General features: G+C 42.7%; 1 protein-coding gene across 1 annotated transcript; it reads left to right on the top strand.

The window, feature by feature from the left end:
* The first annotated feature begins 7,502 nt into the window (after positions 1-7,502).
* LOC147831974 (uncharacterized) lies at positions 7,503-11,121 on the top strand. The gene is made up of 10 exons (XM_087301843.1): positions 7,503-7,829; positions 7,933-8,174; positions 8,270-8,543; positions 8,648-8,823; positions 8,932-9,021; positions 9,117-9,297; positions 9,411-9,659; positions 9,788-9,959; positions 10,043-10,191; positions 10,328-11,121. Exons 5-8 carry the CDS (start codon positions 8,974-8,976, stop codon positions 9,877-9,879), a joined length of 570 nt encoding a protein of 189 aa, XP_087157969.1. The 5' UTR covers positions 7,503-7,829; positions 7,933-8,174; positions 8,270-8,543; positions 8,648-8,823; positions 8,932-8,973; the 3' UTR covers positions 9,880-9,959; positions 10,043-10,191; positions 10,328-11,121.
* Positions 11,122-13,108: the final 1,987 nt, after the last annotated feature.

Here is a 13,108-nt window from a genome sequence, read left to right as displayed (position 1 = left end):
GAGATCAGATGTTTCACTGTCCGACGAAGATCCGGACCCGCCCGCCAATCTTTGTCCGCGTGGCGCCTCTACGTGGCGGGGTTTTACCTGCCTCCCGTCCAAAGCCTGTAGGTTGTCTGCCTCCCTCGGAGCTGCGGGCCAGACTGCTTCTGCTTTGCACGCGATGGCCACCTACCAGCGCTACCAAGCACAGCCGCTGGCTGAGCTGTACGAGGGCGGGTCTAACCCAGGCTTACTACATGAGCTGCGCACCGCGACCAACTATGCTCTTCGGAATACTGAGTCTGCCGCGTGTGCGCTGGGGAGGATGATGTCCACACTTGTGGTTCAGGAACGCCTCCTCTGGCTAAACCTGGCCGATATGCGCGATGTTGACAGTTCGCTTTCTTGACTCGCCCATATCCCAGGCTGGCCTGTTCGGCGACACCATCTGTGAATTCACCCAGGAATTCAAGGCGGTGAAAGAGCAGTCGGATGCGATTTGGCAATGTCATCTATCGGCGTGGCCGTAAGCCCGCTCCGCCTGCCAAGCCATCCTCCTCCACTGCTCCTCGCAGAGGGCACCCGCCAACGAGTGCTGCCCCGCCTGCGCCTCCGGCCAACCGAGCACGGCGTACACCTCAAAAGCAGGCAGCTCCCCCTGCCCAGGGCAGTGTTAAGTCCGGTAAACGGGCCGCTAAGCGTCCCTGAGACAGGCCATCCGGAGAAGAGAAAACTTGCTCTTTCCCCGTTTGAGGGCGGGGCCCCGATTACAACGGTACTTTTCAGTGCCACCAAATTATCTATAAAAGAGCACTTTTCCCCTTCCCTGGATGTGACAGCAAGAACTCTGCCAGTCCGGGACGCGCTGCATTCCGGCTCGCAGATTCTACGTGCTTCGCCAGTGGCTCACGAGCACTGGGGGGGATGGTCTCCCTTCCTTCAGCCCTCCAGCCCCCTCTCCGGAGTCAGGGTGCGGAGCCAGAGCAAATCGCTCTTCCGCGGGACCCTCGTGCTTCCCGGATCAGTACACCCACTCCGCGCTGCCCCACCTCTGGTACGTCAGCGATTGTAGCGATGACTCCATTAGCGAGGGCTCTGGCTGCCTGGTTAGCGCGGGCCAGCCCCTCGCGGTGGCTCATACGCACAATCAGACTCGGTTACGCGATTCAGTTCGCGAAACGGCCCCCCAAGTTCACGGGCATGTATTTCACCAGGGTCAACCCCCTGTCCGCCCCTGTCTTGAGAGAGGAGATTGCTGCCCTCCTGGCGAAGGGTGCAATCGAGCCAGTTCCTCCAGCCGAGATGATGAGTGGGTTTTACAGCACATACTTTATCGTACCCAAAAAGAGTGGTGGGTCACGACCAATCCTAGATCTGCGCGTTTTGAACCGCTGTCTGCACAAGCTGCCGTTCAGAATGCTCACGCAGAGGCGCATTCTCCAATGCGTTCGTCCTCGGGATTGGTTTGCAGTCAAAGACCTGAAGGATGCGTATTTCCATGTCTCCATTTTTCCACGCCACCGCCAATTTCTGCGGTTTGCGTTCGAGGGTCGAGCGTGGCAGTACAAGGTCCTGCCCTTCGGGCTTTCTCTGGCCTTAGCGCCCCTTCGGCTCGCGGGCATCCGCATACTCAATTATCTCGACTACTGGCTGATTGTAGCCCACTCGCGGGAGCAATTGATTATGCACAGGGACAAGGTGCTTCGGCATCTCCGCCTACTGGGGCTTCAGGTCAACCGAGAAGAGAGCAAACTCTCCCCCGTGCAGTGGATCTCTTTTCTCGGGATGGAGCTGGACTCGATCACCATGGTAGCGCACTTCTCCGAGGAACACGTTTGTCTGTTGCTGAACTGTCTGAGAGAGCTCGACAGCAAACTAGTGGTCCCACTGAAGTTCTTTCAGAGGCTCCTAGGGTATATAGCATCCGCAGCCGCCGTCACGCCGCTCGGATTACTCCATATGAGACCACTTCAGCACTGGCTTCACAATCGGGTCCCAAGACGCGCATGGCACGTGGGCACACACCGGGTCTCTGTTACTGCGCTGTGTCGCCGTGCCCTCAGCCCTTGGAACGACCCTTCGTTCCTACAGGCCGGTGTGTCTCTAGGACAGGCATCCAGCCATGTTGTTGTTGTTTCAATGGATGCTTCCAACACGGGCATGCAGCAGCGGGCCTGTGGAAGGGTGCCCAGTTGCCTTGGCATATCAATCACTTAGAGCTGTTGGCAGTGTTCCTTGCTCTCCACCGCTTTTTACCGGTGCTGGAGCGGCAACACGTGTTGGTCAGGACGGACAGTACGGCAGCGTATATCATCCACATGGGGGGTATGCGCTCTCGCCGCATGTCTCAGCTCGCCCACTGTCTGCTCCTCTGGAGTCACCCGTGGCTGAAATCGCTACGCGCCATTCACGTTCCAGGCACGCTCAATCGTGCAGCCAACAGCAGTTACACCCTGGAGAATGAAGACTCCACACCGAGTCTGTTCAGCTGATATGGGCGCGATTCGGGGAGGCCCAGATTGATCTGTTTGCTTCCCCCAAGAACGCTCATTGCCAGTTGTTTTTTCCCTGACCGAGGGCTCTCTCGGCACGGATGCACTGGCCCACAGCTGGCCTCGGGGCATGTGCAAGTATGCGTTTTCCCCAGTGAGCCTGCTCGCGCAGTTACTGTGCAAGGTCAGGGAGGACGAGGAACAGGTTCTGCTAGTTGCGCCCCTTTGGCCCAACCAAAGGCCCTCCCCTGGCGGATCCCTTTGAGAGGGGACCTACTCTCTCAGGGAAAGGGCACCATCTGGCACTTTCCTTAGACGCGAGGAAGACTTGGGTAACCTACCGACTGCGGTGGTTAATACCATCACTCAGGCTAGAGCCCCCTCCACGAGGCGTGCCTACGCCCTGAAGTGGAGTCTATTCACTGAATGGTGCGTCTCTCGCAGAGAAGACCCCCGAAACTGCCAGATCAGTGTTGTGCTCTCTTTCCTTCAAGAGAAGTTGGACAGAAGGCTGTCGCCCTCCACTCTCAAGGTTTACGTGCCCGCCATCTCCGCTTATAACGCGGTAGCTGGCGTCATCGTGGGAAAGCATAACCTCATCATCCAGTTCCTTAGGGGTGCTAGGCGAATTAATCCATCTCGCCCCCCTCTCATGCCCTCTTGGGATCTCACCCTCGTTCTCACGAGTTTGCGAGCAGATCCCTTTCAGCCATTCAATTCAGTATCTCTAAGATTTCTGTCCCTGAAGACAGCTCTGCTGGTCGCGTTGGCCCCCATCAAGAGGGTCGGTGACTTGGAGGCATTTTCGGTCAGTAACTCGTGCCTGGAATTCGGGCCGGATTACTCTCACGTTATCCTGAGACTACGCCCGGGTTATGTGCCCAAGGTTCCTACCACCCCCTCCAGAGATCAGGTAGTGAACCTGCAATCGCTGCCCCCGGAGGAGGCAGACCCAGCCCTTTCTTTACTTTGTCCAGTTCGCGCTCTGCGCATTTATGTGGACCGTACTCAGAATTTTAGATAATCTGAGCAGCTCTTTGTCTGTTATGGCGGTCGGCAACAGGGAAGTGCCGTATCGAAACAAAGATTATTCCACTGGATTGTGGATGTCATTTCACTTGCTTATTCGAGTCGAGGTCAGCCGTGTCCCCCGGGAGTGCGTGCACACTCCACTCGGAGCGTTGCATCCTCTTGGGCACGTGCACGCGGCGCCTCTCTAACAGAGAGCTGTAGGCTGGGCGACACCCAACACATTTGCAAGGTTTTACAATCTGCGAGTGGAGCCGGTTTTCTCAAGGGTATTGGGTAACCCTTTGGTGCTTGAGGAAACAACTCAGTAGGGTGTTAGAACACGCTTGCTGCGCCATTCTCCCTAAGACGGAGATACGTGTGCCTTTTTATCTGTCAGTAAAGTTCCACCTCAGGTGAGCCCTGCAGATTCCTTCGTGGCCCCCAGCACTGACTCAGCGGTGGAGTCACTTGCTGGCCCACTACGTTGTAGGTCTGCCTGCTGGTCAGCCTGCGTTTTGGGTATAGGTGCCTGCTATGCATGATCCCCACTAGGCGATCCCATATGCTTATTCCACCACTGTTAAGTCCCCCCCCTGGGTGGACCCGTGTCTTCCCTCTCCGCTAACCACTTTTTTGCTATGCGTACTCCCCCTTTTTAGGGCTAGTCCATATGTAAATTCTGCCATTTATCCCCCCTTGGATAACGGATGGCCTCCGCAGCATCCTCCCTATCGGGATTGCACACTTCCAAATGTACTGTCGTATTTTCCTAGAATTATCTAGATGCTCACGACTTCCCAAAAATATATCTAAATCTGTAAGACTTCTGTTGAAGTAGGATAAATTAGGGCCTGGGACACGTTGGAGGACCGCGCCTCCCATGATGTGGGTGCGTCACGCTTGCTTGACTATCCCCTCATCGGGGGTGTTGGTAAGGTGCAGTCATTATGGCGCTTTCCATAGTTCTCCCATACGTGGATTTTCCCAAAGATCAAATCCACTGTATAGCACTGAAGTTCCCCAACCGAAGGGGAACGTTCGAGGTTACAGAAGTAACTCTTTGTTTCCCGAGGAGGGGAACGGAAGTGCTATACTCCGTCGCCATAATGACTGTCCCTTAGCTGTTTGAAAGTCTCTTCAGCTTAAAAGGATGGCGTTTGCTCGCTCTAGGTGTGCTTATATGCTGGGATAATTGGCAATGCAGCACACCTGTGCAAGCTTACGCTGCCAATTCATTTCATTCATTGGCCCGTTCAATACTCTTCAGACAAGCGGCTTCTGATCCGAATCCTCCCATATGTGGATTTTCCCAAAGATCAAATCCACTGTATAGCACTTCCGTTCCCCTCCTCGGGGAATGAAGGGTTACTTCTGTAACCTCGAACGTTCTCTTATATATCAGTTTTACCTTCATAGTAACAAATAATATCTTGAAATTGAAAGGGTCTGGAAGAAGCAATGTAATTACCTATATGGAGATAAAAGCTATTCCAAAAGCTTTTAGTGTTTTCACATTGAAAAAATGTGTATCAGCGTTTCGTCCTCACTTTTACAAAATGTTCATAAACTATCAACCTCCCAATACTTTGCCAAAGTACTATTCACTGAATATATTTTATGAAGAATTCTAAATTGAACCCCTTTTGTTTTATTGGGAATGCAGTATTTATAAGGTAACAGCCAAGCTTTTTTTCCAGTCTATTAGGTCAATGAAGGATGCCAAATAAAATTTGCCCATAGGAACATTATACTTTTTATTTTGAAAAATTTGTTGAATATATTTATTATTACATCTTTTGTCAAATATACTAATTTCATTTAAGATCAGCTTTTGTTCTTTAATCGCATTTTCATTAAACATTAAATGAGATTTTATAAGTTGAATTAAGCCCAAGGGAATTGCTTTTTGCATAGCATTAAATTCTTTAAAAGGTAATGGAAAATTATTATTAGACAAATTTTTCATAAGACAAGAAGTTCCCAGACTTATCAAAAATTGAGAGAATCCCAATTATATTTCTGTTAAACCATGTGGATAGAAAAATAGATTTATTTCCAATTCTAATATCAGAGTTTTTCCATAAAATGCATTTATGTGGTGAGAAATTGTGGGAATAACACAATTTCCTGGAAAGAAGAACCTGCTGCTGAATTTTTGGCAGTGCAAATGGCATTTTATTTGGTAGATAATTACATTTTAAATTAAAAGGAAGATCTCAAATTTTTGTGAAAGCATAATTAAAAAAAAAAAACATATAGAGTTAGGGTTTTTTAAGCATCTTTTAATCATAAAATTTATTCATTTTAAAGTGTTTACTATGTCCTCAAAGTCTAACACTTTAAGTCCACCCTCATTTTGATTATTTGCTAGAACTGTTTTCTTAAGTTTGGGATTTACTTTTCCTAATAAAGTTAAGAAATATTTTGTTAACTTCTTTAGCGGTAGGGATATTAACAGAGAGAGAAAGTAAAGGGTATATTAAAACGAGATAAACCTTCTGCTTTGGTCAAAAGAACCCTCCCATAAAGGTAAAGGTCTCTTTTGAGCCAAAGATTAAAAATGTTATGAGTTTTTTTTTAAAGTCTACCAGAAAAGTTAAGCTGTTGTCTAGTGGCAAAATTTTTGTTAAATAAATACCCAGATACTTTACTGTCTCTTTTACTAAAATACCATTGGTAACACTTTAGAATATCTATTCGTTACAACTAGTTAATAGATCATTAACAAACTGTTAGTTAAAGGGCACCTATAGTAAAAAATCTACTTTTCAAGCTGTTTGGACAGATCTGTGTGTTGGTATAGTGTATAGACCGTCATACTGGGGTGATATGAACACACCCAGTCCTTTTTTTTTTTCAATTTAACTACAAAAAAAAAGGGTCGGCCAATTAGAGCTATTTTTAAATCGATCGCACCATTACGTAGGTGTGCGTTTTTTTTTTTTTTTTTCCCCGCCCACCGAATTTATTGACAGCTTCGCGTATTAATATATCCTGAGTTTGTCGTTTCCGCCATTATCAGCGTGTAAGTCGAAGCGATGCCACCAAGAGAACACCCTTGTGCTTTTTTAGGATGTAAGGCTCAGCACAAGAGCCTTCACTGCAAATGAGCAACAGAGGCTTAAGTGGCTGAGTTTTATCTTTGAAGACAAGGTGCCTGAAAATGTACCAAAACTGGTGTATGTTTGTGCTAACCACTTTAGCGTAGACTGCCTCGAGAACGCGGGACAATACAACTCCGGATTCGCGAGTAAATTGTTTCTGAAAACTGGATCAGTTCCCACAATACGTGATCCTGCCTCACTTAAAATAAGTATTACATTTTCTGTACTTCTAGCCTCAGCATTCTAATAATGTTAAGCCGAAATGAATAGCATCTGCGGCTAAAGTAGCTTCGGATGTTTGTTTGCACGTGTTTACCTCTTATTGTGCTTTTCTAAAACTTTTTGTGCTTTTCTAAGTCTAAATACTCGAAGCTGTAAATGGTAATGTGTAAATGAAGGGGGTTTAGCCATTAGAAACAGAAACCGTAGAAAAATAGCAACATTGTAATAAGCAGTAACACTGGCTACAGCTAAAGTTTGTTGTGTATGTGGGATGTTTGTTGTACTGTAATGGTAAGCCGAAATGAATAGCATCTGCGGCTAAAGTTGCTTCGGATGTTTGTTTCCACGTGTTTACTGCTATTATGCTTTTTTTTTTAAAAACAGTCTAAATAATCGAAGCTGTAAGTGGTAATGTGTACAAGAAGGGCTTTTAGCCATTAGAGACAGAAAACGTAGAAAAATATAAACATTGTAATAAAGCAGTAACCAGTACTGGCTACAGCTAAAGTTTGTTGTGTATGTGGGATGTTTGTTGTAATGTGGATTCTGTAATGTTAAGCAGAAATGAATAGCATCTGCGGCTAAAGCTACTTCGGATGTTTGCGCGTGTACTGCTATTGTGCTTTTCTAAAACAGTCTAAATACTCGAAGCTGTAAGTGGTAATGTGTAAATGAAGGGGTTTTAGCCATCAGAAACAGAAACCATAAAAAAAATTAAACATTGTAATAAAGCAGTACCACTGGCTAAGTTACAGCTAAAGTTTTTGTATGTTTGATGTTTGTTGTAATTTTTTCACTGTACTTGCACGTGGTCTGCAGTTGTTTACAATAAGATCGGTATGTTTTCAGCGAATAAAGGTCATTTTAAAAAATGTATGTTTTCTTACAAAGGCCACGACGTCGACACAGAGCAACAAGGTGGATGTTGCTTGCCAGACGGAACCATTTCACACATCTTTACACAGTGTTGGTACCCAGTTGTCTTTTAGGACGCTTCAGGCCAAACGCAGGAGTACAAGTAAGTTAAAATTTCTCAGTTTATTTTAAGTTGCTGCATTAGAAACGTGTTTTATTATCTTTATAAACGTGCAATGAGATTAATCATAAAATTACACTATAAGTGTCCAGACAACAGTATCCAGTTTTGAACTGACTGTACCATCAGCGTCCTCTACTGCGTTTATGACTTCGACACCCCTCAAACCTTCATTAAAAAACCTCGTCTGGAGCTGGAAGAGGAGGATGAGGAAGAAGAAGAAGCCGAAGAGACTTTAACAGAGTCAAAAATTATAGCCCAAGACTCTGATGTGACATTTGACCCTGCAGAGGAATACACATCTGCAGCTGAACCAACAGACTTGTCGTGAGTTTATGCATAAGTAAAGCAAGATTGTGTATTGTCAATATAACATTCATCATCTTTTTTTAATTATGTACATGTGTATATTTTTTTTACAGAATCCAAGAATGCCCAGTTCATAACATTGCCAAGTTCATTGTCTATGAAACATGCGTCATGGAGCTCTTCAGTGACTGCCCAGTGTGTCACAGGAGATGTGATGTAAAGTCACAAAGGCTTGGGACATTTCTGAGCGTACAGCAAGTCTGCCCACACTGCGAGTTTGTAAGAAAATGGAACAGTCAGCCAATTATTGGTAGTACTCCAGCTGGCAACCTGCATCTTTCTGCTGCAGTCTACTTGAGCGGTGCATCATTTTTTGTAGTTGAAAAGGTTATTATCTATCAACATTTATCACATTTCTTTTAAAAACATAATATTAATTTTGTCACAGGGTGCATGCACATTGTACTAAAAATTCTCCTCTCTGTTGTCAGGTATTTGCTGCAATGAAACTACACATTTTTTAATATGATTCATTTCGCCGACATACAAGACTTTGCATTGAACCTGCTATTGTCCACAAGTGAAGAAATTGACAGAGTGAAATGCTAGAACAGCTCAGTCGAAGAGAGCATGTGATCGTTGGAGGAGAAATGAGGGCTGACCCCAGGTATTTAGACAAAAGATTTAATTTCTAATTAAATACAATCTAATAAAAAAATAAATATGAAATACATTACAATTATTCCAAAAATGTGTTTAAAATATTTATGCACAGTTTGTTCTTGAAGGTCACTCTGCCAAGTATGGGAGTTATACAATGATGGACCTTGCAACTAACACAGTGGTCGACCTACAGTTAGTCCAGGTAATACAGAAAAGTGTTATGTGAACTAGCATAATATTTTGGATGGAAAATGTGTGATTTTTATATATTTTTTTACCTTATTTAAAATTTTATAGAGTAATGAGGTGGGCGGCAGTTACCATATGGAAAAAGAAGGCCTAAAGAGAAGCCTTGACCTGTTGGATGCCCGCGGTGTTCGTCTGGAATGCATCATCACAGACCGACATCCTCAAATACAGAAATATCTCAGGGATCAAAATGTCACTCAGTTTTATGATGTGTGGCATATCGAGAAAGGTATGTAATTTAGCAGTTATTCATTTACTTAAGATCAAATTGCTTTTTACAGTTCTTACATGTTTATTATTATTTTTGTATTGATGTCTTTTTTTTTTTTACTTCATTTCCAGGAATTTCCAAAAAACTGGACAAGATATGCCAGATAAAGGGGTGCGAGAAGTTGCGTAAATGGTTACGTAACATTAAAAACCACATCTACTGGACTGCTGCATCATCCACAACAGGTCCTGAAAGAGTGGCAAAGTGGACCTCTATCTTGAACCATGTACAAGACAAACATGTACATGAAGACCCCAATTTTCAGGCTTGTGTGCATCCGCAACGGATAAGCAGAGACAAGAACAAATGGCTGTCGGCTGGTAAGTTGTATACAGACAAATAAAATATTTTTTCTTGATAAAACTAATGCAAAACAGAGCTTGTTTCTTTGTTCAGATTTGTTTTCGATTCAGACTCTAATAACTTAAATAAATTTTTACTTGTTTAGCAACGATGCCATTCTACAAGCTGGAGAAAGTTCTCGCTAACAAGAGAATATTGAAGGATGTGGCCAAGCCAAGTCCTCGCCACCAGACGTAAACAGTTGAAGCTTTCCACAGCGTCATACTGCGGTTTGCACCCAAAAATGTGGTATTCCCATTTGTGGGGATGCTATGCAGGTAAAGCCACTGATCAGAAATTAATATTTACAATATCATACAGTCTTGTCATGGTACGTCATTTATATTTTTCTTTTTGTTAGGCTGTACTTGGCTGCACTGCATTACAATGAAAATGCCGGGCGTCCCCAGGCCACATCAGCAACTGGCAAACCTCTTTACAAGCTTGCCTTTCCAAAGGCAAAGAAAGGAGAGTATAGGGTCTGAGAAGTGAAGACACAGCAAAATTTCGGTATGTATATAAATGTTTATAGTATTATTAATACTTCAACAAATAAAAAAATAATTGCACTTTACATTCACAATGAAAATTCACTACTCAAAATACAAAATTAAGTTACTAAAAAGATAACCGTTATATTGCACAGGTTATGTCGAAGAGCTGCTGGACCTCATCTTCAACGAAGTGTTTGTGGACTATGTTGATGAAGTGTTGGCAATTCACATACCACCTGCTCTATCATCAGCCTACGATCGACCTGAGATGGAGGAGGCTATCTCCAGCAGGGTGACCCGCTTCAATCAATGGCTATCCTAAAACCCACATAGCTGCCCTGCTCTTCAGGAAACTGTCTGCGAATCTTCAGCACCACACATACAGGAATCACAACACGGACTCTCCGCCCGAGGAAACCCCAACACCAGCCAACAAAGCTCTGATAAGCCAAAAAGCGGCACTGTCTAACAGAGACATAATAATGAAACATTGATTTAGAAATTGCACTACAATTTGAACTTGGGAGTTATCACATATTCATTTTTATTTTTGATAAAATAACTAGCTTTAACAACATTTCAGAAGTCATATTTTGTTTATTCAACTGCCAATGTATGTTTGTATGTGTTTGTAGATATACTGTACTTTCTAATGTTCATGGACAATTGTATTTCATTCAACAAAGTGACACAACTTGGAGTTATTTATATATATATATATATAGTCAAATATTTTATATTTGCGCAAGGATACATTTTATATTTGCCAATCACATTTTAATTTATACTTCAATATAAAGTTTTTATATGACTCAGGAATTGAAGCATCTTTCCTGAAGGGTTGATGTTTCTATGCCATACTGACTTTTATATATTTTAAAAGTTTATATATTAAAATGTTTAGTGAATTTAAAATAATTTTTCAATAAAAAGTACATGCATTACTCAGCCTTTTATGAAGTCATTCAAATTGTCATCTCAGAAATAGCAGCAATAAAAAAAGGTACGCATTTCATTTTTATTGACACTGAGGTAAAGTTGGTTTTATATTCAGATATTCAGACATTCTCCTTAATAGTATCATTTCAGTAAAGTAATCTTTGCAAATTCAAAATAGGGAAATCGTATTAGCAGCAAATGACAAAGTACAACATTGTTTACAGTCAAGTAGATAGTGTTAATGTTGTTTACAAGTCATACTTGCATGCTAAATCCGATCGATTGTTTAAAGTACCATGGTAAACAATACAGGGACTTCTGAATGTGCGTATATAAAACCAACTTTATCGCTATTTTATTGACTACACTGCGTTAATGTGCTTAAAGAAAGCGATCATGCAGATCATGAACAAGGTAACCTGCTATTCTTTCAATTCATTTAAACTCACTTTTACACTCCACGAAGTCGCAGGGGACCATAGTCTGCTTTGTATATATTCAATGCATTTTGCAAGGAATAAATATTGAAGCAAACGGGATCCATTCCTTGATGCTCCGTCGTGCACGAGGGTTGCACTTCCAGTTGATCCATTCGTCTTCTAACCTTATTACACGACACAGTTATGCTGTTTATTATCTCATTCGATGTCTTTAGAGCAGCAACGTTAACATAAACTGGAAATTTACCTGCGGTATCTCCCTGTAGCATACGTTTTCAGCCTCAGTTGGCATTTTTTCACAATTGCCACACAAGCACCTGCCATTATTTGTCAACGTCAATATTCATGAATTACGAATAAATCATATCAATGCACAATTTATCTTTATGATAAATATTATGGATATTTTTATGTCTTGTCTGTGTTTAACGTAACGCATGACGTTTGCGAACTTTATCAAACAAATTACGGATGACGCATGCATAGTTACATAGTGGCTGTAAAAGTATACAAAGACATAAAATATTTTGTATGTACCACTCTGACACATTCTGGCACATTCAGATTATAGATTCCTCAACAGTCGACTCTGCTTGATCTGTGTCCGAGTCTGGGTCATATATGTAATGTTGAATTGTGTTCCTCTCACTCATGTTGACTCTTACTGTCTGCCTCTGTGATGCAGTGCACAAAGCAGACGCGCTCTTGGCTCCGCCCCCTTGTTACGTTGGGCGGGCAGTCGAAACTCATTATCATGTTAAGCAACACACCCCAAAACAGCAACCTGTGTACACGCCTCTAAATTTACACTTTTTAACACAGCATAATAACAATATCTGAATTGCGTTTTGATCTGAACCTACATTGGCACACTCAGAAGAACCATAATATTAGTATTAAATCTCAAAAAGGGCTAAACTATGTGCCCTTTAATGAATTATAAATGAGTTGTTAAATAATAGTTAATAGTTGTTAATTATTTATAACTATTAGTTATAACTAGTCAATTGTCCATTATTAACTGTTATTTAACGAGTTGTAAATGACTTGTGTAACAAATAATGTAGATTAAATTGCACGCTTATCTACATGAATAATATGTAACAAATTATAATGTAGATTAAATTGCACTCATATCTACATGAATAATCTGTAACAAATTATAATGTAGATTAAAGTGCTTGCATATCTACACCATTATTACTGTAACAAATTAGCTCAAGGTTATTCTTCCCGCGCCTTTTCCACCGTTTTAATGTAGCGAGTTATGATCTAGATTACAGTGCTCGTGCATCTTCTGCACCATTATATATATATATATATATATATATATATATATATATATATATATATATATATATATATAGAGAGAGAGAGAGAGAGAGAGAGAGAGAGAGGATTAGCTTAACAGGAGGAAGATTCATTTGAACAGGGCTTCAAACGAATCGACTCTTTAGATCCGGACAAAAAAAACGTCCAGCAACTTGCGTTTGTCCGTGATGTGAAGAAGCCCCCTTTTGTCGAGCACGTGGCTGGCTTGGTCCTCACGAGGTT

Source organism: Danio rerio, chromosome 21 (assembly GCF_052040795.2).
Source record: "Danio rerio strain M-AB ecotype USA chromosome 21, GRCz13ab, whole genome shotgun sequence".
NCBI classification, from domain to species: Eukaryota; Metazoa; Chordata; class Actinopteri; order Cypriniformes; family Danionidae; genus Danio; species Danio rerio.
Note: the sequence above shows the minus strand (reverse complement) of the source record. Positions and strands in the feature narration are given on the sequence as shown.

Coding starts and splice junctions, on each gene's coding strand:
- LOC147831974 (XM_087301843.1), top strand. CDS start 8,974: ATGATGGACCTTGCAACTAACACAGTGGTCGACCTACAGTTAGTCCAG. Junction 9,298..9,410: donor TGTGTGGCATATCGAGAAAG/GTATGTAATTTA, acceptor CTTCATTTCCAG/GAATTTCCAAAAAACTGGAC. Junction 9,660..9,787: donor GAACAAATGGCTGTCGGCTG/GTAAGTTGTATA, acceptor TTACTTGTTTAG/CAACGATGCCATTCTACAAG.